The sequence below is a fragment of the Accipiter gentilis genome, chromosome 9 (assembly GCF_929443795.1).
Source record: "Accipiter gentilis chromosome 9, bAccGen1.1, whole genome shotgun sequence".
NCBI lineage: Eukaryota > Metazoa > Chordata > Aves > Accipitriformes > Accipitridae > Astur > Astur gentilis.
In genome coordinates this window covers 22541230-22564487 of record NC_064888.1, presented here as the reverse complement: position 1 = coordinate 22564487, position 23258 = coordinate 22541230, and the positions used below count along the sequence as shown (strand labels likewise).

Sequence of the window (23258 nt, the reverse complement as noted above, 5' to 3'; positions counted from 1 at the left end):
CAGAGTGAGTTTAAGAGTAATTTCCTGTTTCTTTCTTATTACACAGATTTCCTTCAGTGTTGAAAATAACTGTGTTTCTATTCCAGTATGTTCCCATTCCATTCCTTAAGCAGTTCTTATCAGCTTCCATTCTCTACACCCCATGTCCTCTTCCCTTGTTTCTTTCTTTCCTTACTGGGGCTTCACTGAGTCTGAATTAACATTGCTTTAGGACTATCACGTTGCTCTCAAAAATCAAGTTTAGTAACATTCATTAACCTTAATAACCAAAGTGTAATTCATGCTCTTGACACTTAAGCAGTGTCAGAAAATAAGTATGATTTTGCACCTACTAACTTCCTTTTTCTCACCTTGTACCTACTTCACTGGTTTACTGCACTACAGGGTTCCTGAAAATTGAGCTATGCCATTTAGTAATTATGTGTCTAGTTTAGGAAAGGCGTACCTGTTATTCAGACTCCTTCCCATACCTACTTAGTTTTAAGAAGATATCATCCACCCAGCCCTGGCCAGCAGCAAGCTTGAGTGCCTGCTGAACGTGCAGCCCCTTTCACATCCCCTTGTACAGTGATGTTTCCTCCAAGCTTCCCTGACTTGCTCTACACATCTTGCTATAGCTACTGTGTTCAAATGTGCTCCAAGATAGGATCAGTATCTCCTTGCAGAAAGTCACATATAAAGGAAATATACAGCCTAATGCCATGCCTTGTAGTTGGGGCTGAGTGGAAAGTGGAGGAATGGCAGGGAGGCACATTAGACCCAAGGGGCTGTTAGGAGTCTGAGTACAGTGGTTACAGTAGATCACTAAGACTTTATAGACACCCCCTATGATGTACAGACAAAATTTGGCAACAGAGTCCTGGGATCAACGCTTCAGTCTCAGATGACTGAATCACTGTTCTGCTCTACTTCTCTGCCAGAAAACACACACAGTTCTCACCCTGTTTGTAGGGTTTTAGATTCCTGTAGGGAGAAGTGGGAAGCATAACATTTCATTTAAGATTTTACATTGTGTTAAATACTCGATATTAATTAAGCTAATTATTCTGTTAAGCTGTTCAGGGTGTCTTTACCTTTCATGATCCTTCTATGGATCTTCAACTAGTTTCTAGAAACATCGGAATGGAGACAGCAGGTTGCTGCAGGGATATGCGCTTTGGGGGGAGCCTCTGACCATGTAAATGCTGTAGACAGTATAGTTTGTCTGGTTGAAATGTCAGATTAAGACAAGATGAGTGTATTCCTCAATAGTTGAATGTGTGACTTAGGTACAATTGCATAATTTCATTCCAGAAATAGAGGTGAAATTCCTAGGAAGAACTTGGAGTGATGCCCTTTTTCAACCACACCTCCCTACACTGTGCTCAGATACTAGAGGGACTGGCAGATATCAATCTATGCATGAGGGCAAACAGCAAGAGTTTAAGCATATACGTAGCAGCTAGGCTCTAAATATTTATGCATTTTGAGTTTGTTTGACGGCATTAGAACATGATTTCTTTAGTCCTACATGAATGATTACCCAAAGGACCACAAGCTGGAGACGTAAAAAATCAGCATGCAAAATTCATCCCTAGCTTGTTCATTCTTATCTTGAGCAGGTTAATAAGTAATCTCATATCTCAGCAGGAATAGGAAGGGACTATTGGCTAATTTAATCTGTGTGCTTTGGTACCATAGCATATAAATAAGCATGAATTTATAGGTCCAACATCAGGCTTTTCTGACACTTGTCTTCTCTTCCACAGTCCACCATGGAGCTCCTGGGAATGACCACTATTTTCTTGCTGCTCTGCATCTCATGCCTTCTTCTCTTTGCCTCATGGAGAAGCATATCACAAAAAGAGAAGCAGCCTCCTGGTCCCATCACACTCCCCATTGTTGGAAACATACTCCAGCTGAACGTGTGGAACTTGCCTGAAAGCTTGAAGAAGGTAAGGGACTGTGTCCTTCTTTCCTACGTTGTCTCCATTGCGTATAAAACAAAGCCCAGTCCAGACTCAGTTTAATTCACAAACTTAATTTGCGTTGACAAAACATCAGACTCAAACAGAAACAAACAGTTTCCTAGAAATACATGCTTCTGAAGTCTATACATTGCAATAAATTATGTATCTAAATCTGTATCTAAGTCTATATATTGCAAGTCTAAGTCTATATATTTGCAGTATCATACTAATGATGAGTACTGTGCTGACCTCACAGTAGTACTACAATTTGCAGTGGATTTGCAATCAAGGCACTAATGCTATTGCAATATTCACTACACTCCTCCTGTGCCCAGCTCCTCACCACACTAGCAACATGGCCTGGCCCTTTTTTGGGGAGCACCCTGCTCTGTTTTGCTGCCTCTGCTCCCTAGCAGATGGGTCGGATCTCCTAGGAGTGGAAGTAGCGAGTGAAGGGGTTGAAGCAAAAAAGTTTGGAGGTGAATTGTGCTGTCCATTCCCTCCTCTGGCTGACATCACCTATCTGTCAAACAAAACCTGTGTGTTGCAAGGCTTGGGAGGGGATAGGTGGATGGAGTTCAGCTGGAGTGCCTGTTCATTAGGGGACTGTGAGGGGTTGGTGGCAGATGGGTGGGAAAGGTGGGTGTCCCTGAGTTCTTCAGAGCAAAATTGTGGTGATGGTTGACATCACTGTGTGTATTGTCAGATGCACACATACCCATATGAGGTCCTTTTTGCCTTCGTGCTTATGAACGTTGAGAATCATGAGCACTCTCAGGCATTCTGCTTTGTTTCAGAGCACTAGGTTATTCAGTTTCCCACCACAAAAAACCTGGGACTATTTCTAGTTTGCTCTTAAAAAGTGAGCACAAGAAGTGTTCTAGGTTGGACCAAGTAGCCCAAGAATCTTTCTGCAACTGTAGCCACAAGCAGATGCCTGGGAAAGAGTACATGATTAGTGCGAGGATGCAGTGACTCTCCACTCATATACTTGCTCAATTTCCAGACGTCATGGCCCAGGAGATTTTAGAGACAACTGTGGTATGCTTATGCTCAAAAACCCTTTAGGCACTTGCTTCCGTAAGTGTATATAATTGCTTTTTGAGCCCATGTAAACTGTTATCCACTGTGCTCTCTAGAAAGGCATTCCAGACTGTTTTGCTAGTCCCATGAAAAACTATTTTCTTTTCTGGGATTTGGACTTGACACCTCACTATTTCCATTCATATCCCCTATTTCTTGTACAATTCCCTCTTCCCCTGGCTGTAATTCATAGTTGAAAGACCTCTGCACTGCTGCTAATCAATGCTATGTCTCAGCAATGATGGGACAATGGCACATCAACCCTCAGACCCTTTCGCTACAAACTTCTTTTCACATGATTAACATTCAGACATGTTGTTCTTTTTGTTCCTCTTTCCTATAGCTCAGCAAGAAGTACGGTCCTGTCTTCACAATATATTTAGGCCCACAAAAGGCTGTGGTGCTCTATGGCTATGAAGTTGTGAAAGAAGCTCTGATTGATCAGGCAGATGACTTCAGCGGAAGGGGCAATCTACCACTGCTTAAAAAACTCTTCCAAGGCACAGGTATTGTTAGCATACAAAGCTGATGCTTTCAGTGCTTCAGGAGCACAGCTGAGAAGGCAGTTGAGCACGGAATGGTGGATTTCATTTACTCCTTTCATGCATACAAATTAGCAATGAAAGACTAAAAGTCCAACTCATTACTTGGACCCTTGAGTAAATTGGACCCCTGGAGACTGTTTAAGGTCCCAGGTTGGCTTCACTGAGTGCCCTCCTATTTTCAGCATGTTTTAAATTCTGGCTAAAAATTTCTTCATTAAAAAATGTGCCTCTAAGATCTTACATTCTCCCATTTCTGAAAATATTGACAATATACATACAGCTAAAGAACCAGCAACAGGAAAGTTCACAGCACAACAAAGACAAGGTAATATAGGCTGCCCCAGTAAGGACCACATTCAAGGTAAAGCCCTGAGCTTATTCACCAGGGTAGTTCCCAGTATGGCATGTATCTGGGTAAAGAGTACCTATTCCATGGTACTATATTACAGTATCAATGGTATTGCAAATAATGATATGCAGTGTGAAGGTACACAGCAGAATGTATGAGCAGTTATGTTAGTGCAAAGGCCATGTGCTTGTGGTCAAGATCAATTCAGTACCAGTGTTACCTTGTTATTTACATCCTAACATAGCTTTTCTTATTCTGGGAATAAACTCAGTTTTACTCAAAGTGGTGTGACAGATGGATCAGATTTGTCCCCTCCAGAATTGCAGAGAAGTTACATTTTGGGGCATATTAGCAATTTCAGTATAACTCCACAGAGCAGTGTCTTTGTATGTTTGTGAAGTACTTACTATGTAGCTCCCATTCAGGAAAAAGAAAAATGTTTCCTCATGGATGTCTGTTTTTCCTTCCTGTATCAGGCATTGTGACGAGCAATGGGGAGACCTGGAAGCAGCTCCGACGATTTACACTCACCACCTTGAGGGATTTTGGGATGGGGAAGAAGAGCATCGAGGAGCGAATCCAGGAGGAAGCTCATTTTCTGGTGGAAAGGATCAGGAACACACATGGTAGGACATGGAGTTTGTGCCTGCTGCTACACCCTGCATACCTGCAATGAGGCAGTGAGGGGTGTAAGACTGCTTCACCAAATCTATGACCCAAGAAGTGGGCGTGTGGCTGCTGTTTCTGCTCGCACAGGCAGAGTTATCACTGCTGGGAGTAGGTCAGTCAAAGGCACTGTGACAGTATGGAGGGATAAATGTAGGAGACCAGTGTAACCGCCTTATAGGTTTCAACCTATAAATCTGTTTCCTGGTAGTGTAGAAGACAATGTTACTTCTAAGTGCTTCCCCTGAGAGTGGCACAGTACCAGCCTGGACCACAGGCTTCCTTTCCACAGCCAGCCTTCAATTTGTGCTTATTCTGCAAGGGGGGAAAAGCAGAATGCTGAAACATCAGTTTCCTGTGAGCCACTAACAAATTCAGCCGGGATTCACAGATAAACATTCCTGCTACAAATCAGAGAAAACATTCTCACCTGCATTGCTCTTATCCTTTCACTAACACAGTAATACTGTATTTCCTGTGCCCTACTGCAAGCCTCCGTCTCTGGCTCACCTTGTTATGGCATCTTTTACTGTGTACTAAAAGGCTTTGCAAGCAAGATATATACAACTGAAAGTATAAAGCCATTATTTACTCTTAATGCAAATAATAAATAGCTAGGACTAGTTATCTACTAGGCTCAGCATTAATATACTCATCACATCCAATGAGATATCTGCTGAGACTTCAAGGGCCAGGGAGTCATCAGTCAGGCAGAGAAGAGTTGGTGCCATTGCTCCTTGGAATAGGCTGATCCTCAATGCTGCCAAGTTGCCATTTTCTGACTCTTTTTTTTTCTTTTAGGATTTTATAACTTTTCATGTTGTTGTTTCTCCTCTTGAACCCTTGAGATGCACCCTATGACTGTCTGCAATTATACCTTTCCTTTCATTCTTGGGTCTTATATCACTTTTTCTCACACTGTAGTTTTCTTAGATGCTTATGCAGCTGTGCTATCAAACCTAGACTTTGACCACAGGCATTTGAACCTCTAGGAGAGAGTTATACAACTGAGGTTACACTAATAGAGTTCATAAATAGGGTGTAATAACCTAAAGCCATGGCTCAGGCAAAGTCCTTACGCTTTTGGTGGGAATCTTTAGGCCATTTCTAATAAACAGTCTACAAGGCAGACAGGCATGTGTAAGCTGAAGAGGAATGAAGCCACTCAGACGAGTGTTCTGCTGAGAACAGGACAAAATAGATTCTTAAACCATTCAACAGGGAAATTAGTTCAAGTAGAGAAGAATAAATTGGATAAGCCCTTCACCATCCTTTCAAAGGAGTGCAAAACTCTGGGTCTCAAGAGGATGCAAAGCTTCCCTATAGTGTCAGAGGAGGGGATGATGCCTGAAATACTGAAAGCAAGATACCATTGGTTTTCTGTTGTTGCAGAGCAACCCTTCAACCCTGGCAACTTCCTAGTCCATGCTGTTTCCAACATCATCTGCTCCATCATCTTTGGGGATCGTTTTGACTATGAGGACAAGAAATTTCTAACTTTAATTGAGTTGCTAGATGAAAACAACAGGCTCCAGAACTCTGTACAAATACAGGTGTGTACAGTTTTATTTAATTAATAAATTTGTTAATTATTATAATATTTTATTAATTAATATTTACTCATGTTATTAATTTTTAATTGGAGTGGATTTTCCTACATTTGGAAAAAAATTTTGAAAACCAAATAGGCAGTTAAATAACCAATTCCTGTGTTTTCTTACCTTATGGAATTGCCATTGTACATCCAATGAAGGATATCATTGTAAAAGTTGCTCAAGAGAAGTCTATCCTTGAATATAGTGAAACCATAAAGTAAAAGGCATTAAAAGCCAGTTGAATAATAAAGACCTACTGTTCCAAAACAGTTTAATTGTCCCATTTTCATAGTTACAATTAGGACAACATTTTATTGTATCCACATTAATCAGAATGTGCTTTTTCACCATTTTATTTTTACAGTTATACAATTTCATCCCAACTATCATGGAGTATTTACCTGGGCCTCATCAAAAACTGATAAAAAATACTGAAAAAGTTCATCAATTTACTGCAGAAATCATAGTGGAACACCAGGAAACCCTGGATCCCACTTGTCCTCGAGATTTTATTGATGCTTTTCTTAACAAAATGGAACAGGTAATGTAAGAGCAAGACACTTATTGAATTATAAGAAAAACACTGCTTGGATACCAGCTTCTTTCAGTTGTGGCAGGGCACTGGGCTTTTGCAAATACAGAGGGAACTTGCTTTTCTTGGCACATCAACTTCATTCTTACTTCTTCATTTTCTTATCAAGAATTTTTAAACACAGAATTAACAGCGCTAGCCAAAGTTAGGAAAGCTGGAGACCAATCTGGTTGATGTAATTCAATGCTCCTCCCACATATTATTTAGTAAAAGTACCATAAATGTTGGTGTTCTGGAGAGTGAGTGTCGTATTTTTGAAAGGACACTAGATGTGTTTAAAATCATACATTACAGGTACAGGACTCTCCTTTTTAAAAAAGCTGCTTATCTTTGTCATTCAAAATGTTCTGCCACATCTTCCTCCAGGAGAAAGGGAACGGTCACTCAGAATTCACTGTTGAGACCTTAAGCAGAACCACGCTCGACTTGTTCCTTGCAGGAACAGGGACCACCAGCACCACACTGAGATATGGACTTGTGATTCTCCAGAAATACCCAGAGATAGCAGGTAACAGAAAAGGAAATAAATAACGGAAAACTTTTTAATAGGTCATGGGATCAATTTGGACAATTCCTGTCACTACCACATGTGGCAATGGTCCCCTGAGTAAGGAAATGTGCATTTGCAGTGTGGAAATGTGTATTAGTCTTAGTTCTATTCACTGGAAAAAGATATTAGTACTAAGTACATTCACACATTCCTGGTGCACTAAAAGCAAGTTTTGCTGTAAATATGGGGAGAGGTTTAGGCAAACAGATGGGGGTCTTGTCCATTCAACACTTACTTATTTCCTAACAGAGAAAATGCAAAAGGAGATTGATTGTGTCATTGGCCGAGACCGAAGCCCCTGCATGGCAGATCGGAGCCAGATGCCCTACACAGATGCTGTGGTCCATGAAATCCAGAGATTCATCGATTTCCTTCCACTTAATGTCCCACATACTGTGATCAAAGACATCAACTTCAGAGACTATTTTATCCCCAAGGTCTGTTCCACTGTGCCTGAGAAAGGTCATAATCTCTTGAAAACAATGATGCGTTCTATTCATTGTATTTTATTTTATTTTCAAAAACCACTGAAACGTGATCTAGAATTAGAATAATGTTTGGAAGTGGATTCTGGAGGTTATTGAGTCCAACCTCTTGTGTTTGAAAAAAAAAAGACTTCATCCTCTATGTGAAGAGGGAGATAGAGCTTTCTATTTTTATCATGTAAATGTAAGCAAAGTTCTAATTTATTTGGAAGCAATATTAAATACTCTAATCAGACTCACTATTAAAATTCATTTTAAAAAATCTTTGCCATATGAATGGCACACAGTTTTATTTATTAAATGCTCATTTTAAACTGGTTAAACTTTGACTACCCTTCTATTCAGCCCTGGGAACTTCTCAATGCCACTTTGCTTTAGCACGTCTCCATTTTAACTTTATTCTCCTCTCTTTGTTAATTCAGGACACTATGATAATCCCTATGCTGACTTCCATCCTACATGATAGTAAGGAATTTCCAAATCCAGAAAAATTTGACCCAGGACATTTCCTGAATGCAAATGGTACCTTTAAAAAGAGTGACTACTTCATGCCATTTTCTGCAGGTAAGACCTCTTTCTATTTCAGATTCTAGACAATTCTCTCCTAGAACCTCTTTGAAGATTTTAGTGGCTCCATCACCATGGTCTCTAAGTGATGTCTGGTGATCTCCTAGAGTCAATTCTGGGCAGCTCTAACCCCTGTACTAGTTTCAGTTGATTTCCTTTTTTAGCAACCACAAAAGCTCCTTCACTGCATTGTACAAGAAGAGATACATGAAGAAAGACTCAGCCATGCAACTTCTCTCTTTCCAAACCTACCATCAAACAGCAGCAGAATGTGAGAAATCAAAGCCTTCAAACTGCCTTTGCCCACTGAGCACTCATTGTTCTAGATGCTTAGCCCCTAGTTTAATGCATTTACTTCCCCAAAATGCTGCAGTGCTGCCTGTCCATTGTGAGATGTCTGAACTTCCATGGAACAGTGGTTAAAATAAGTTACCAGCAAAATACTCCACTGTCATTTTTATTATTTTTTCCTTGCAGGAAAACGCATCTGTGCAGGAGAAGGTCTGGCCCGGATGGAGATATTCATATTTTTAACAGCTATCCTGCAGAACTTTGCTTTGAAATCTGTTGTGGATCACAAGGACATTGACATTTCCCCATTAGTCACTACTCTGGCAAATATGCCCCGACCTTATGAGGTCTCTTTTCTTCCACGTTAGCCAAGCGAAGACAGTTGCCAGCTCCCAAACTCATGAAAGCTCTGGTTGAATGACAGTCATTTCCCAATCTGTTAAGACTGAAACACTCAGATCACTTACTAGATACTTTATGGAGAGAAATGTGCTTAGAAAAGAAAATCGTATGGTGCTTTTATAATCACCACAGCCAGCTCTAAACAGAAACAGAGTAGGCAATTGCATAGGGAAAGAGACAACTGTCTGTGCAAAATTATGCAGCTTCTCCTCTGCACCTGCCTCACCTAGCTTGGGTTCCTATCTGGCTCCTGATGTCCTGACACGTCAGGGTGTGTGGACTAGTGTTCTGAGAGCCCTGCTGCTACTGTCCATATCACTTGATCCTCTCAGCACAGCAGGAACAGACGCTTGTACTCCAGGGTTTCCACAGACTCTGCTTGTGGTACCTCTCTTCTCTGTATTTTCAATTTGTTTGTGACCTGTAAGCATAAATAAGGTAAGCATAAAACAGTGGGGTTTTTTTCTGTTAGAAGACAATCATCTACTGTATTCTTGCCCCAATACATATTGTCTCCTGTGGTGGGGATGGAGTTTATCAATGACTGGGCAGATGGGTCCTCTCCTGTGTGATCATAATGAAGGTTTGTGAAATTACAATTTATATTGCAAAATAAAGTAGTAGTACACTGAATTGTTGTTTTTCTGAGATCCCAGAAGAACATCTTTTGGTGAAAAACCTACTCCACAAAGCTTATACTCCTGAATGTCTTCCAAGTCTTGTACATATCTGACTGTTTCACTTCACTCATATATATGAAATGTATTATGGCTTGAAGACTGAGCTGGCCAATGACCTATATAAAATTTCCGTTCTCAGTAACAATGTGGGAGAAGGCTGGGCTGACCCTACAAGACCCACCAGAACCCCAATTGTGGTTACAGAGCTGTCCATTGTGGCAAAAAAGGACCAATCAAACAATACTGGGATCCCCCAGTGCCATTTACTAGCTGAACGGCAGCTTGCATCTTCCCATTATTTTATGAAGTGCGTAAAGATCACTACAGCAATGTTGCAATCAGGCAAAAAACGATAAAAAGAGTTTACATGAGTTGCCAAGCATACATGTACAGATGTAGGATTGGCATTTTCTAACTTGATCACATTCCCTGCAATGTATAATTTATAGTGATTACAGTGAAGACAGATTGCTGAATCTGTGCTATGTGGGAAAAGACAGCAACTGTAATATTACCGCAATGGCATTAACTGTTTATGTGAAACAGGCACAACTTCTTTCCTTTCAAAGTATTAATAAGCTTGATACACCATGAGTTGGTAGTATAGCATTGCAAAGGCAAAAGCCACAAATGTCACAGAATCATGGAAATATGAATGAAAGAAAGATATATGAAAATATAAATATAGTTTATCACCATATACCAAAAAGGATCAACTATTAAGTCTTCTCACCAGATAAAAAGAGGAAAACACTCCATACTTTCTTTTCAGTTGTGCCATGACTAAAATAGGCAAAGCAAATGGCCCAGGTGCAGCTTCCCTGTTCCAGACATCTTCCTCCATGATGAAAAGACAATGAAGCAGCCAATGCAAATCAGCAAGAAAACAGCTTTAGCTCCCAGAGACTCCACAATGATATGCAGCAGGGCTTTGAGATTAGAGGAGGGCTATAGCTGTGTCCTGGACACTTTGTGTCACCTGTGATACAAAAAGCAGCGCAATGGTAACCAATAACTGCTCACAAGTCTTCTGGGTTAACTTCCTTTAGCACCAAGTAATATTATCACCTCCTGGGAGACTAAGGATCAGATTTTTTAAAATTCCAATGCTTACTGAATAGGATGTAGCTCATTGACCTTTGTTGACCACTAAACTGAAAATCATCCGTTTAAGAAAACAACCATCATTGAAAAGCTCTACATCTCCCATGAAGCCATATTGCTCACCCTCTCTCTGCCTGCTAACACTCAGTGTTACTTAGACTTTATCTTCTGCTGGGACTGTACAGAGAGTGCATTGCTTGCTCGTGTGCAGGACTAGGCAGGGCTATATGAATTTTCTATGGCAAACCCGACACAATGTCCTGTTACTTTGCCACATGAAGAAGTGGCTTTCAAACTCGATTAATCCATTTTGCGCACTGTTTCTATTAGTTCCCAAATACCTCTCACAGAACATAAATGCCTCTGTGAGCTCAAGTTTCCAAGACGTTTCTAAGAAGCTGGGGAGCAGCTACAGAAGCAAAAGTCAGCTGGGCAAGCACTAACAAAGAAAAGAACTGGCAAGTTCTCAAACCCACTAAAGGTGTCTCCAGGTGAGGAACTCAGTGAAGCAATCCATGAAGCAAACAAATGTACTTGAGCATTTTCCCCATAACAGGGCAATAGCACTTGCCTGAGCTACTATTATAAATTAACATGACATACATAGATCAATTGTATGTCTGGACATTAAGGATAGATGTGGGTCAAGGGAGATGGGATTATTAAAGGTGAATACAAGCAGTTTGGAGTAGCCAGGTGTAAACTCAAATATCTTTTGATGAAGAGGAAAAAATCACAGGCAGAGTGCATACCAGAACCTCATGTGCACATGTATGTTACATACCCCTTGTAGGCTGCAGGGAAGGATGCCAAGACATTTGTGAATTCCCACACAGAAGCTGCATGTAAAAGGGAAAGTTATAAAAACTTGGTTTATCCACAGCTGTCAATGATCTTAGTGATTCTCCCAGTTACAATTTCAAAGATATATTTTGACCTCTTGGGATGTCAGTGCTCCCTTGATAACTCAATACAATAGCATGTTAATCTATATATGACTGTCAAGAGACCTAAGAGTTGAAAGTGGCTTTGTATCACGTAGAATATACTGAGGTTCACCAGCGCTGAGGTGTTACCCTGAGGACGAAGCTCTCTATTGGATTACTAATTAACACTGAAAAACTTTGGTTCTGCAACTCGCCTTTCTAAATGGATCTTCTGTTTGCACACAAATACACCAGAGATATTTTTCACATGGGTCATAACTGTAACTCACAATACTTGTGCGCTATGAGCTACACCCCCTACCCCCACCCCCCCAATGAGACACACACACAGAGCAAAGGTTCCAACTTGCAGCTGAGCAACCCAAAGAGATTCACCCTTGTGCTTTTGCCTTTTCAAGCTCTAATATGGAGCATGCCTCAGTTGACTTCTCTCTTTCACTTAAGACTCTCAGTCCAAGGAGCACAGCTTTTCCACTCTCTGCAATGTGTGGCCCACTTTATAGTCTCCCACACCCATGAACACACTGTGATTACTCATTTTTCAGATCAAGGAGATCACAGAACTGGTGTCAAAGGACAGATGAAGCATTTTACTGCCTAGCTTGTGACATCTATTTTCTGTTCTAGCTGACTCCCTGCCCCAGCTTCCTGATGCATTTCATTTGCAGCTGTCTGAAATACTACTTGAAAAGTAAAGGAAGACCCCAAAAACCCTGCACAAAGGGATTAATTCCCTAAAAACTATGACCTTTAGATCCTCCTGTCCTGTGTTCACACAATGCAAAAAATAACGAGCTCTGAAAGCCATACAGGCTAATCTGAACTCTCTTCATAGGCTAAAACGTGGCCTCTCTTATAGGAAACAGCATATGATAACCACTAGACATAGAATAAAATGATTGCACATGCTGTAGATTAGAAGCATGAGTAACCAGTATGGGCCGTTAAGCTTTACCAAAACTTTAGGTTGCGCAGTCCAGGGAACATTAGTCATAAGAAACTTCAGAAGGCAAAAATGAACTGGTCTTTCTATTGGCTTTTGCCCTTCAGATGAAATCTGGCCTCTGTACTTAAGTAAGGTAGAAAAGATTTCCTGCCATAATTCCCAGGTTAAATGCTTTTTAGCATCTTTCAAAGCAACTTTTACCTTTAAATTTGAATAGCTATTCACTCTTCTCACATTGGTTCTCATTTTCATTTTATATTATATTTCAAATTGCAAACAGCTCACACTATTTTATTGCATGGATTTCCTTTATCATCCTATATCTGTATTGCATTGCTCCCTTTAACTACTCCCTATACAGCACCTTTAAGTAAAATTCTTTAACTTGCTATCATGTTAGAGAGATGCCTGGTTTCTTTATGGCAGCTTGCCTGAACTTCCTTTGTTCCTAGTTCAACTCTTTGGAAATGAGGGAGAGAGAGGAAGTGCAATGGCCCCCAGTGAAAAGTAGTCCTGGTTATCTTAGGATATACTTGTCCCACTGGAATGACATACCCAGTTACTAGAGTGGAAAGCTGTGTGAGGATGCCACCACAGCCATCTGCTCTCCAGATCATAACCCAGACCTTACAAGGTGCAACGGCTATCATCCACAACAGCAAAAGACTGGGACCGTTTAATGCCAGTGAACCAAATGTCTCTCCAGATTCTGCCAGGCTTTGCTCCTCTACTAAATGAAACATCAGCTCTTCCCATTTCTGACTTCTCAGTTACATCCTCCCCAAAGAACACCTCTACCTCGGGAGAATCTTGCAGAAAAGTACCTGTTCCTCTGGAGAACTTTTGGGAGAGTGGCATAAGTCCTTTCCCACTGAACTCTACACCTTTGTCAATCAATCAGAGCTTATTTCACAACATAAGGTCCATACAACACCACTACACATACTGAGCCCAAACATATTGTGAACATAGGACCATACTACTTACTGAGCTGAAAGAACACACTTTTAAGTTACACTCCCTCACCTCAGGCAAGTCATTCTTCAGCTGCAGCATGTTTCCTATGAGGGGCAAAGGAAATGGCCCAGGAGGCAGCTTCCCTGTTTCAGACAACTTCCTCCACACTGAACAGACTAGGAGACAAGACAATGCAAACCAGCAAGAAAAAGACTGTGGTTCCCAGGGGTTCCATTGCAACGTGGAACAGGGAGGTGGGATCATCAAGGGCTGAAGCTGCATCCTGGAAGGCTCACTTTAGGAACCCTACAGTAAAAAAAACAGTGGAAAGATAACCAATAGCTGCTCTCATTTCCTCTGGGTTAAACACTGGTTAGAAAAAAATCACTCACTACCAACAAACTTGGATGAACTGCTTTAATTTTTAAGTCTCTGCAACCTTTTTTAAGGTCAACCTTGTTCTACTGTAGTATCAGAAAGCAGGGACAACATTAATCATTAACAAACCTTGCATTAACAAACCCTGTCATACTTTCATAGCATGCTTGTCTTCTGCCTATTACCATTGCTTATAAGTTTGTCTTCTGATGGGATGCTGCAAATACAACAATGTGTTTATATTCAGGCCATTATATACACTTGTGATTATCACCCCATTGATATCTTTAAACATTTCTGTTGAACAGAAAGTTCCAGGTTTAAAAGTAGACTCTGTTCTAGAAGAGCTGTTTTTCAGCTCTTGGACATGTTGCAGTTTCCACTAACGATTTAAGAGCTCATTCTGAAGACTGTGGGCATCTCCACGAAGTACTGCTCTGAAAGTTGGGTGACTTCAGAATAACCTGTTAGAGCAGCTCAAGGTGCCAGGAAAAAAATCCTCCTCTGGAACTGAATTCTTCTGATTCTCCTTTAAGAGCTGTATTTGCTAGGCTGATTTTCACCTCCTGGTTTGCAGTTGCAGTCCAAGTCCTCGAGAACTGCTTCAGCTCCAAAACAGTTGCATAGACTGCTTTGATGAGATACTTTGCCCCTTAACTCTGTCAGCCCTCCCTTTGTTCTCTTCCGTGTTCTTCCCTTCAAGCACCCACTACTTTCTTATATTTTTGTCATGGTTTAACCCCAACTGGCAACTAAGCACCACACAGCTGCTCACTCTCTCCCCGCCGCAGTGGGATGGGGGAGAGAATTAGGAAAAAAAAAGTAAAATTCGTGGGTTGCGATAAAGACAGTTTAATAGGACAGAAAAGGAAAGAAAAGAAAAAGAAATAACAATAATATAATATACAAAACAAGTAATGCACAATGCAATTCCTCACCACCTGCAGACCGATGCCCAGCCCTAGTTTATATACTGAGCATGACATCATATGGCATGGGAATATCACTTTGGCCAGTTTGGGTCAGCTGTCCTGGCTGTGTCTCCTCCCAACTTCTTGTGCCCCTCCAGCCTACTCACTGGTGGGAGAGTGTGAGAAGCTGAAAAGTCCTTGACTTAGTGTAAATACTGCTTAGCAGCAATTAAAACATCAGCGTGTTATCAACATTATTCTCATCCTAATCCAAACCACAGCACTGTAACAGGTACTAGTAAGAAAATTAACTCTATACCAGCCACAACCAGGACAATTTTCCACCACGAAATGCTCCAGTAGAGAAGAGATAGAGATTTAGTCTCCCTCTGTACCTCCTCTGGAACTTCTTATGGACTCTCCAGGTGAGATGTCTGAGCAGCAATGAAGTTGCACCTCTGCTTTTGGACTATACATTTCACCAGTACAATTCTGTTCACACACCCCCAGCTATGTCTCTTCTGTGGTGCTACTCTCCAAGGACCTGCCATCCTTGCCGTGATTTGGAGTCTACCAGTCACACGGAGGGCCCTCAGGTAGAGAGGGCAATAGTTGCTCAGAGATAGAACTTGGAACACAGCTGTCAGCTCTTGGCCTAACTGGGATGCCACTGTCACACAATCCTCCAGACAACCAGGTAGTCAGTCTCTAAAATTTCCTCCCAACAGTGAGGCACTTGTGGGACAAGCTCCTCCTCCCATTTCTGCTTCCTGGAGGTGGGATACTCAAGAGTTTGTGAAGGAATTTGCTATTTCTTAGCCCTCTTAGCTGAAAACACTAAGCACTTGCTGGCAATGCACGGCTAGATGGATTTCAATCTTCAGAGTTCCTGGAGGTTTTCATCTTTGTAGTTTTAAAATAGCATTGTATTTTCTATACGTAGAAAAGTAACTTTTTCAACAGGAACAAGATGTGGTTCTTACTTTGCCTTTACTGCTTTATCTTCTGGAAGTTTTCTCTGCTGACACATCGCCCCCTCGTGGCCCTCCTGCAATCCTGTCAAGGAAAGACAATGAGCAGAGAAATGCTGTATTATTCTTCGAAATTTTCTATGTCCCGATTACACAGATTCCTAGACCTTCCAACAGTATGCTGGGTTGCATGTGGTGAGTGGATGTCTTCATCAAAGCAACTATCAAATGCACCTGTGATTAAAACAAGACATGGCTAATCCAGCAGTTCTACAAAATCAGATCCAAATAGGAGTGTCACTGGAATGTATTTAAACCTATTCTTGAGCCTGCTCTTTGCCTTGCTACATACACACAGAGCAGACAAAGGACCTCTGACTCTGAAGAGGTGGCATGGGGCAGGCCACAAAACTCCATGCAGACTGAGCATTCTCCAGATGATGTAAAAAGCAGAGCGAACGAGATACAATGGTTTTTCTTTCATGTGACCATATTTACCTATCCACTGTCACTCTTTAACCCCTTGGCCTTGAGGGGTGAGGAGCAATACCTCTTAACAACAGTTGCATGGATGCTGTCTTGAAGAACACCACTGCAATTTTAGTCATGACACTGACAGCATCCTCTGCTTTCAGACATCTTTGGAGACCCGAGAAGTGCTGATTAGGGCTTACAGCTAGTATGTGTGTACTCCAGAGTGGTGTTTTGTACAGTCACAATCTGCTTAATCACAAATTTCAAGCTCTCTCCTGAGCAGAGGAAAAACTCTAGCCCTTGTGCCCCTGAGAATGTGTTCTTGCTTAGCTAGCAATAGCCTATCCTTGAGTGCAACCCTTTCTGCCCAAACCCTCTGACAATCCTTATATCTAACTCCCACGTTAGGAAAACTTCCTACCAGGCTGCTGACATGTCCATAGCTGCCTTTGGCAACATATCATGCTCCAGGCACACATTATGGAAGGAAAGTCTTGCAGCTGCAGGATGAGCTTGGTACATTAAACCATGCTTAAGAAGGGTGAGGCATGTAACTGTCTCCTCTTTTAAGAAATACTAGCAGCCCTGAAACATCTTCATTATTATGTGCCCCCGCATGGTCTCAAGATGAAAAGGTGCCCTACTGGGTCCAAAGCAGTTAGAAGTGCTAGAGGACATAAACACACTACAGGAGTGCCATGCTGTTCTTCTTGGCCACTTCAGGAATTTACAGAGCAAGGCTGCTGTTATAATCCCAGTGACAGTGAATCCTTCTTACTATGGAACTGAGTTTTAGCATCCAGCTCAAATGTAGACAGTATGTGTTAAGGAAAAGGGAGGGTGACTGGGACTCATCTTAAGACACAGCAGGGTTGCCATACATTCAGTTCTGTACCCAGCTTGGATCTGTGGTCTGTCTCCCATTGATGGTCTGAGCATATGGCCCACATTCAATAAGGGAGTGGACTTGCAACTACATTGGCAGTGTGCTGCTACTAGAGCACAGAGCATGTTTGGGCCATGTTCCATTCTACGTTCAATACTTGATTTGCAGGTCATCTGCCATGAGCAGAACTTACTGGCATTGGTGCCATGCGATAAGACAAGTCACGGGCGCTTATGGCTTAGTATTATTTTTAACACATGGAGATGATCACAATTCTCTAGACAGCAGATAGCCAGCTCTCCATTGTAATTCCTTCAGATACAACTCTTGTCACCCCTTCTTCTTGGCCTCTGCACCTAGCCCCAGTGCAGGGCCAGCTGCATCCCTGCAGTGGAGAACAATCCCTTTGTGTCCTAGCATCTGCTCTGTGCTTCTAGCACCATCTTCCCAGAAAGAGCTAGGAATCAGAGTGATCACTAGGCCACAAGATTAGTGGTCTTGTTTCAACCCTGGAACAACCTGCCCTGGTAAGCATCTCGGTGGCTGGTCAGCTCTAGATGATGTCCACCTATCCAGAACCATTTCCAACCTGATATGAAGCAGTATTTTTTCTGTTCTTAGAGATGGGTAGGGGCCAGGGAGAGGACTTACAGGGGATCAGGGACTAAGCTCCCAGCCACATGCAAGTGCTATATGCTATAACGAAAATCCTCATTCTTCCAGGGAATAGAGGAACTCCGAGAAGCACCCTCAAGCTTTTACATCAGCAGCCAAATATTTGTGATACTCCTCCACAGTGGCAAAGAGAAAGAATGGTACTATCAAAACCACTGGTGAGTCTGGCTGAATCACGTCTAGTCTAGCTCTTGCATAATCTACAGATGCATGAAACACTGGAGAAACAGGACTTCTAGATTGTCTACCACCTTGTGGTACCACTTCCCACCATCAGAGATCACCAAGCAGGCCACTGTTCAGGCTGTCATTCAAATGTCAGTCTCCAGGCACAAAGATTTTAGATCTGGCTGGCTAGATCCTCTTGTCCAGCAGAACTGCGAACACAACATGAATCCTGAGATTATAATGATCCATCAGATTTTAAAACAGGCTGCTGCGCCACATGGTATAATTTCCTTCAACACAGAAATGGTAACTCATCTGTTGGTACCTCTTCCCATTGGGTTGGAGGATGCTGCTTTGATAACAATAGTAAAATGTCTAATTTGCTTTCACAGGTAGAACAGTCATCGGTGAGCTAACTACAGATAAAAGCAATACAGGTGCAAATGGCTGGATACCTCTGGGAGACTTAACCCTGTTCTTCAAAGATGCCCATTCCAAAAAGGCCTTTCTTCAAATGAACTCAACCCTCTCTCAAATCCTACATCAACGCCATATAGAATAGTATTTTCTATTTTAAACCCAGGATTTTTAAAGCAATGGTGAAGGCTCTCAAAGGTCATCTGCTTCACTGCTTTTAAATAGCACTGGGGAAAAGTGTCCATCTTGACTATTTACAGTGGCTATACACTGACTGACAGCATTACGATCTTTACCACGCTGGCACTTGACTAGACATTCTTCTAAACAGCCTGTAGGAAGATTGAACTACTTCTTTCCTACATCAGCACTTGTACTATCCTCGACGGCAACTCAAAACTCAGCTTGAATGAGTCAGGGTCAATAGGTACAGAAAAAAACCCAAAAAACGTGGAGTACCTGCTCAGTAAGAAGGGCTCTGCTAAATTAGCAATTTGGAACACTGTTAATCTGGTAGAGAAGAAGCTTTTTGTGCTGGGCATGCCTCTTGAAAAACTACTAGGATCAAAATTATTGGTAAAGTAGAGAAAGGATCTGCTAGGTTAACTGAGCATGTGATAAAGCAGTACTGCTTGCAATTTCACCTGAGGTCCAGACAATCAAAGAATATAATTGCAGGAATACTTGACGCAGAGTTTAAAACATGGTGGCTTCTATGATCTCCAGTAGCTGGAAGGAGTTTGTCTTTATTAACAGACCCTTTGAAAAAATAAAGACAACTTACATAATCTTTCCAACAGGAACTTGAGATTCCAGAGAGACAAATGCAGCAAGTTGTTTTATTGTAAATTTATAATAATTAGTCTCTCTATCTAAAACAGATAAAAGTGGATACCAAAATGAAGTGTTTTCAATACCATGCTCATAACTCCAAAGGCCTGGGTATCTTCTCAATGCAGAGCTCAATGAAGGAAAAAAAAAAAAAAAAAAAAAAAGAAGTTTAGGTCCCACTGCTACTAAGAGAAAATGTCTTTATGGGTTATGGAGGTCTTTTCCTAGACAGAGTATTTCATGTGGGACATAGGACTAACACACAGGCAGCCAGTATCAACGTATGGGTTAGGGACAGGCTTCTACTTTTCACTGCAGAACAAATGAGGCAACAGAACCTCTTGAGAAGAGGAAAATATTATTCAGCCTTAAGCCTGAATACAGCCTACTGTATTCAATAGATAGAAAAAGTTACCAGTCTTGATGTTAGCTGTAACCAAATCCTTGTCAACATACAGAATTGCTGTTGCGCAACTTAAACAGAAATCAGTCTGACTCATAGCCCAACTCCAACTTAAAGACTGTTGTAATTTCATCGTTTCTCCAGTTTTTTGTACTTGGCTTCTGCAGAAGGAAAAATAACAGTATTTTAGGATGGGATATGTAAAAGTTTTGAATCCTGTAAGCTGCCATACATCTTAAAATTCAAGTTAATTTACAGTATCACTCAGGGTCAGTTTTTACTAAAGCATTTAGGCAAATATAATTGTACAATAAACTTTTTTTAAGAACCAGGTGCTTAAGTCAGGCCACTAATATTAATTTAAGCTAAGGGGACTTGGGTGCCTGGGCGAACTTTATGAATCACTCTATTTGCAGGATTAAACAACTGTCTTTAGAATTTGGGTCAGTGCATATTGTAAAACAGAAATCAAGCCTCACTAATAAGCTGCAGTTGAATAAAACCTGTACTAGTCCACCTCCATATAACTTTTTGTACTAAACTTTTCCCAATGCTTACCACTTCACATACAATGTCTGTTGCTCAAAAGTAGCATAGGCAACTCTGCAGCTCAGATTTGTTAAATGGAGGAGTTTACTTTGTCTTTTTAAATCCCCTTGTAAGTGCCTATGCTGCTAGGTAGTAACAGTAGAGGACAATAGTTACCAAGTTTTTTGGAATATGCATCCAATTTATAAGCTGCCTGCTCCAGAGCTGCAACCTGTTCCTCAATTAGGTTGATTTGTTCCAGATACGGCTGAAGAGCAGCATCTTAAAAAAGCAGAAAAATCGTATTTGTCAGTTCTCAGTAATTCACTTCCAAGAAACAGGTCATACTTGAAACACAAGAATTTCTCATTACATTCTTTAGACAGAACAATTTAAAATCTCCTTCCTTCCCCTGCCCCAAAATCAAGCGGTGATACTGATAGCCATGTTCCAGGAAAGTATGAAATGTTTAAGAGTACTGGCTAGACTCAACACAAATAACAATACAACGTGAATCAAAAGAAGCATTATTTCCTATCAGATTCAAAATCTGGAGTAAAACAGGACACAAATTCAGATGTGTTTTCTCTTATGCTAGTCTACATAGTCTACAGCTGTATAGAAACATACAAGATTGGCATTGTATAGCAGCACGTCTATTTCAATGGGTTTTCTTTCCTTCAGCACCTAATGAAGTATGAACTATCTGACGCTTAGATGCTTCATTTCCCAAACAAGTGTACTGTTCATTTTACCCCTACCTTATTTGGTTTACTTACATTTTTGATTTAAATCCTTCAGATTTCTACTGATGTTTATAGCAATATCTTTCATTTCTAGGTACTTCAAGCTAGTCAGCTTATTCATGTTTTCCAAGAGTTTGTAGTCTTCACTGGTGGCTTAAAAAGAATAAGAGTTTATTTTAATTAAAATGTTGATGCAGTTTGAATTGGGTGCAGACTCTTTTCAAGAGAACAAGAGATTTCAAACCAACAGCCAAATGTAAAAAAGAATAGTTTAGATGGTAATAGAGGTATTACTATAATGGTCTATAAGAAGAGAGATGACATGTTGTGAATTGTAAAAATCAACTGGACTGATGAATACTTACTCACTTGCAATTTTTGGGGTTTTTTTGAGAAAAAGTGACTAATTCCTCACATTTCTACTTTTATTCTGTCAGTTAAACGCTTATGTTTACAAAACTGATAGCACAAATCCAGATTGGTAATCTGTAACATATACCCTTCAAGTCCATGCAAATCAGTAGTGCTATGTAGCGCTTTCAAAATTAGAGCCTATGGAATCCATTAACTTGTTGAGCAGTTTACTTTGCTTCAGTTAATGTTGCACAGCAGTTTATTCTAAAGCATGACTGTTGGAAAACATGCATATGATCCTCATTCTCACTCAGAAACAAAATAGCTGCACATGTTCCACTCAGTTGTACTTCTCTTCTAGTCCTTTTTAACTTAGACCCCTTTGGTTTGTTTGTTTTTCCATGTACAAGCTTCTGCAAGACTAAAAATAATATTTTTTAAGTTGTTGATATCACACTGAATTCTTTTGAAAAGTATTTGTGCTATTCTGGGAATTCATTAATATGATTAATCTCAGCATTGTTAGTAGTCTAGCAACATGCCAGGGTTGAACTGCCAGTCTTGCTAGATATGATCTAAATAGGTATTGTTTAGACAAACTACACAACAGATTTCTTTAACAGAAAATGAAAAGAACCAAAAACTTACTTGCAGGTCAGTATCGCAGTGCCTTACCTGTCAGTTCACCTGTTAAATAAGTGGCCATTTTGTTGAACATGTCTTTACAGAGTTCATTGATGTCTGCCTCTGCTGGTTCCTTAGCTTCCTCCGCTGTTTCAACAGCAGGATCCTCTAATCAGGGTACAGACATTACAGGGTTAGGGGAAAGTTAGCAGGTACAGAAATACTGCATAAAGATTAAATGGTCCCATTTTTTTTCCCCCTTCTAATTGACTACACCTACTTTCCATGTAAGTTGTCTACTTTACACTAAGGGGTAACAAACCTAGGCAGTTTCCTTGAAGTAGCATCAAGATTATTTCAAAATAACACTTTGGGACCATTTAAGGGAGAGGCACCTGGCCTGACCACACCTGCAAATATCAGCCCATTCCTGCGCCTAGACGCAGGAAGGGAATGCGGGGAGAACTTTTGAGTGACTTTGTGCACAATGCTACTGATGTTTATTTCTAGGCACTGATTCAGAACATAAGAACAAACACCCCCCCAGTCCATTTCACGAGGGGCTACAACAGATCTCCATTCGTGGAAAGCAATGATCGCCGCTTTTCTTCTCCAAATCCACTTCTACCGCAACCTGCCCTTGGTCCGCTCTTCGCAGGAGCGGCTCAGCACATCTTCCTCAGCCTGGCAAGTCGCTCTTTGCTGTGCGAGCAGCTTTTGCCGGCTTGAACGCAAAGGGTGCCCAGAGGCCCACGGCTCCCGCCGGCCGAAGCGGCGGCGCGGGGAGCGGCGGCGAGAGGCACACGACGGTACGACCCTGGCGGGATGCAGCCGCCGGGCTCCAGGGGAGCAGCCAGCCGGCCGGCCGACATACGCGAAGCCGCGGGCCCGCCCGGCAGCCGGCCCCCACCCCACCGCCCGACGGCTGCTGCCGCGCCGGGAGCAGGCCGCGGCCTGGCAGGGCCCGTCCACCGCCACGCGGCCAAGGGCCGAACCCGGAGACGGAGAGGAGAGGACAGGAGAGGACAGGAGGGCGACGGCGACGACGACCCCGGCCCCTTACGCTTAGCGGACTGCGCGCCGGCCTCGGGCAGCCCCTCCGCCGCGGTCGCCATGGCGACAGGCCCTCTCCCGCGGCGCCCGCTTCCGCCTTCGGAGCCGCGCACGGCCGCGGCCCTGCCCCT

The 23258-nt window shown here is 41.8% G+C and overlaps 2 protein-coding genes across 4 annotated transcripts; one reads left to right on the top strand and one right to left on the bottom strand.

Moving 5' to 3' along the window:
* The first annotated feature begins 1711 nt into the window (after nucleotides 1-1711).
* Nucleotides 1712-9707, top strand: LOC126043080 (cytochrome P450 2H1-like). The gene is made up of 9 exons (XM_049810977.1): nucleotides 1712-1934; nucleotides 3376-3538; nucleotides 4403-4552; nucleotides 5985-6145; nucleotides 6552-6728; nucleotides 7146-7287; nucleotides 7579-7766; nucleotides 8237-8378; nucleotides 8859-9707. The coding sequence occupies exons 1-9, from the start codon at nucleotides 1755-1757 to the stop codon at nucleotides 9038-9040; spliced, it is 1485 nt and encodes a 494-aa protein (XP_049666934.1). The 5' UTR covers nucleotides 1712-1754; the 3' UTR covers nucleotides 9041-9707.
* Nucleotides 9708-13884: 4177 nt separating this feature from the next.
* On the bottom strand, nucleotides 13885-23251 carry BLOC1S2 (biogenesis of lysosomal organelles complex 1 subunit 2). 3 transcript variants are annotated; one of them, XM_049811002.1, is made up of 7 exons: nucleotides 23138-23251; nucleotides 22126-22242; nucleotides 21130-21249; nucleotides 20519-20632; nucleotides 19835-19975; nucleotides 15981-16053; nucleotides 13885-14014 (listed from the first exon to the last, which is right to left on the bottom strand). In XM_049811002.1, exons 1-7 carry the CDS (start codon nucleotides 23187-23189, stop codon nucleotides 13972-13974), a joined length of 660 nt encoding a protein of 219 aa, XP_049666959.1. In that variant the 5' UTR covers nucleotides 23190-23251; the 3' UTR covers nucleotides 13885-13971. The 3 variants fall into 3 exon arrangements, with proteins under 3 accessions (XP_049666959.1, XP_049666961.1, XP_049666962.1); XM_049811004.1 differs by lacking the exon at nucleotides 13885-14014 and having other exon boundaries at nucleotides 14219-16053; XM_049811005.1 differs by lacking the exons at nucleotides 13885-14014; nucleotides 15981-16053 and having other exon boundaries at nucleotides 19810-19983; nucleotides 20528-20632.
* Nucleotides 23252-23258: the final 7 nt, after the last annotated feature.

Excerpts from the sequence above, each read along its gene's own strand:
- BLOC1S2 (XM_049811002.1), bottom strand. The coding sequence starts at position 23,189 with ATGGCGACCGCGGCGGAGGGGCTGCCCGAGGCCGGCGCGCAGTCCGCT. Across the intron at positions 22,243-23,137 it reads CGGCGCGCAGTCCGCTAAGC|AGGATCCTGCTGTTGAAACA; the intron begins GTAAGGGGCCGG and ends TACCCTGATTAG. Across the intron at positions 20,633-21,129 it reads GAAGGATTTAAATCAAAAAT|ATGCTGCTCTTCAGCCGTAT; the intron begins GTAAGTAAACCA and ends TGCTTTTTTAAG.
- LOC126043080 (XM_049810977.1), top strand. The coding sequence starts at position 1,755 with ATGGAGCTCCTGGGAATGACCACTATTTTCTTGCTGCTCTGCATCTCA. Across the intron at positions 6,729-7,145 it reads TTCTTAACAAAATGGAACAG|GAGAAAGGGAACGGTCACTC; the intron begins GTAATGTAAGAG and ends ATCTTCCTCCAG. Across the intron at positions 7,767-8,236 it reads GAGACTATTTTATCCCCAAG|GACACTATGATAATCCCTAT; the intron begins GTCTGTTCCACT and ends TTGTTAATTCAG.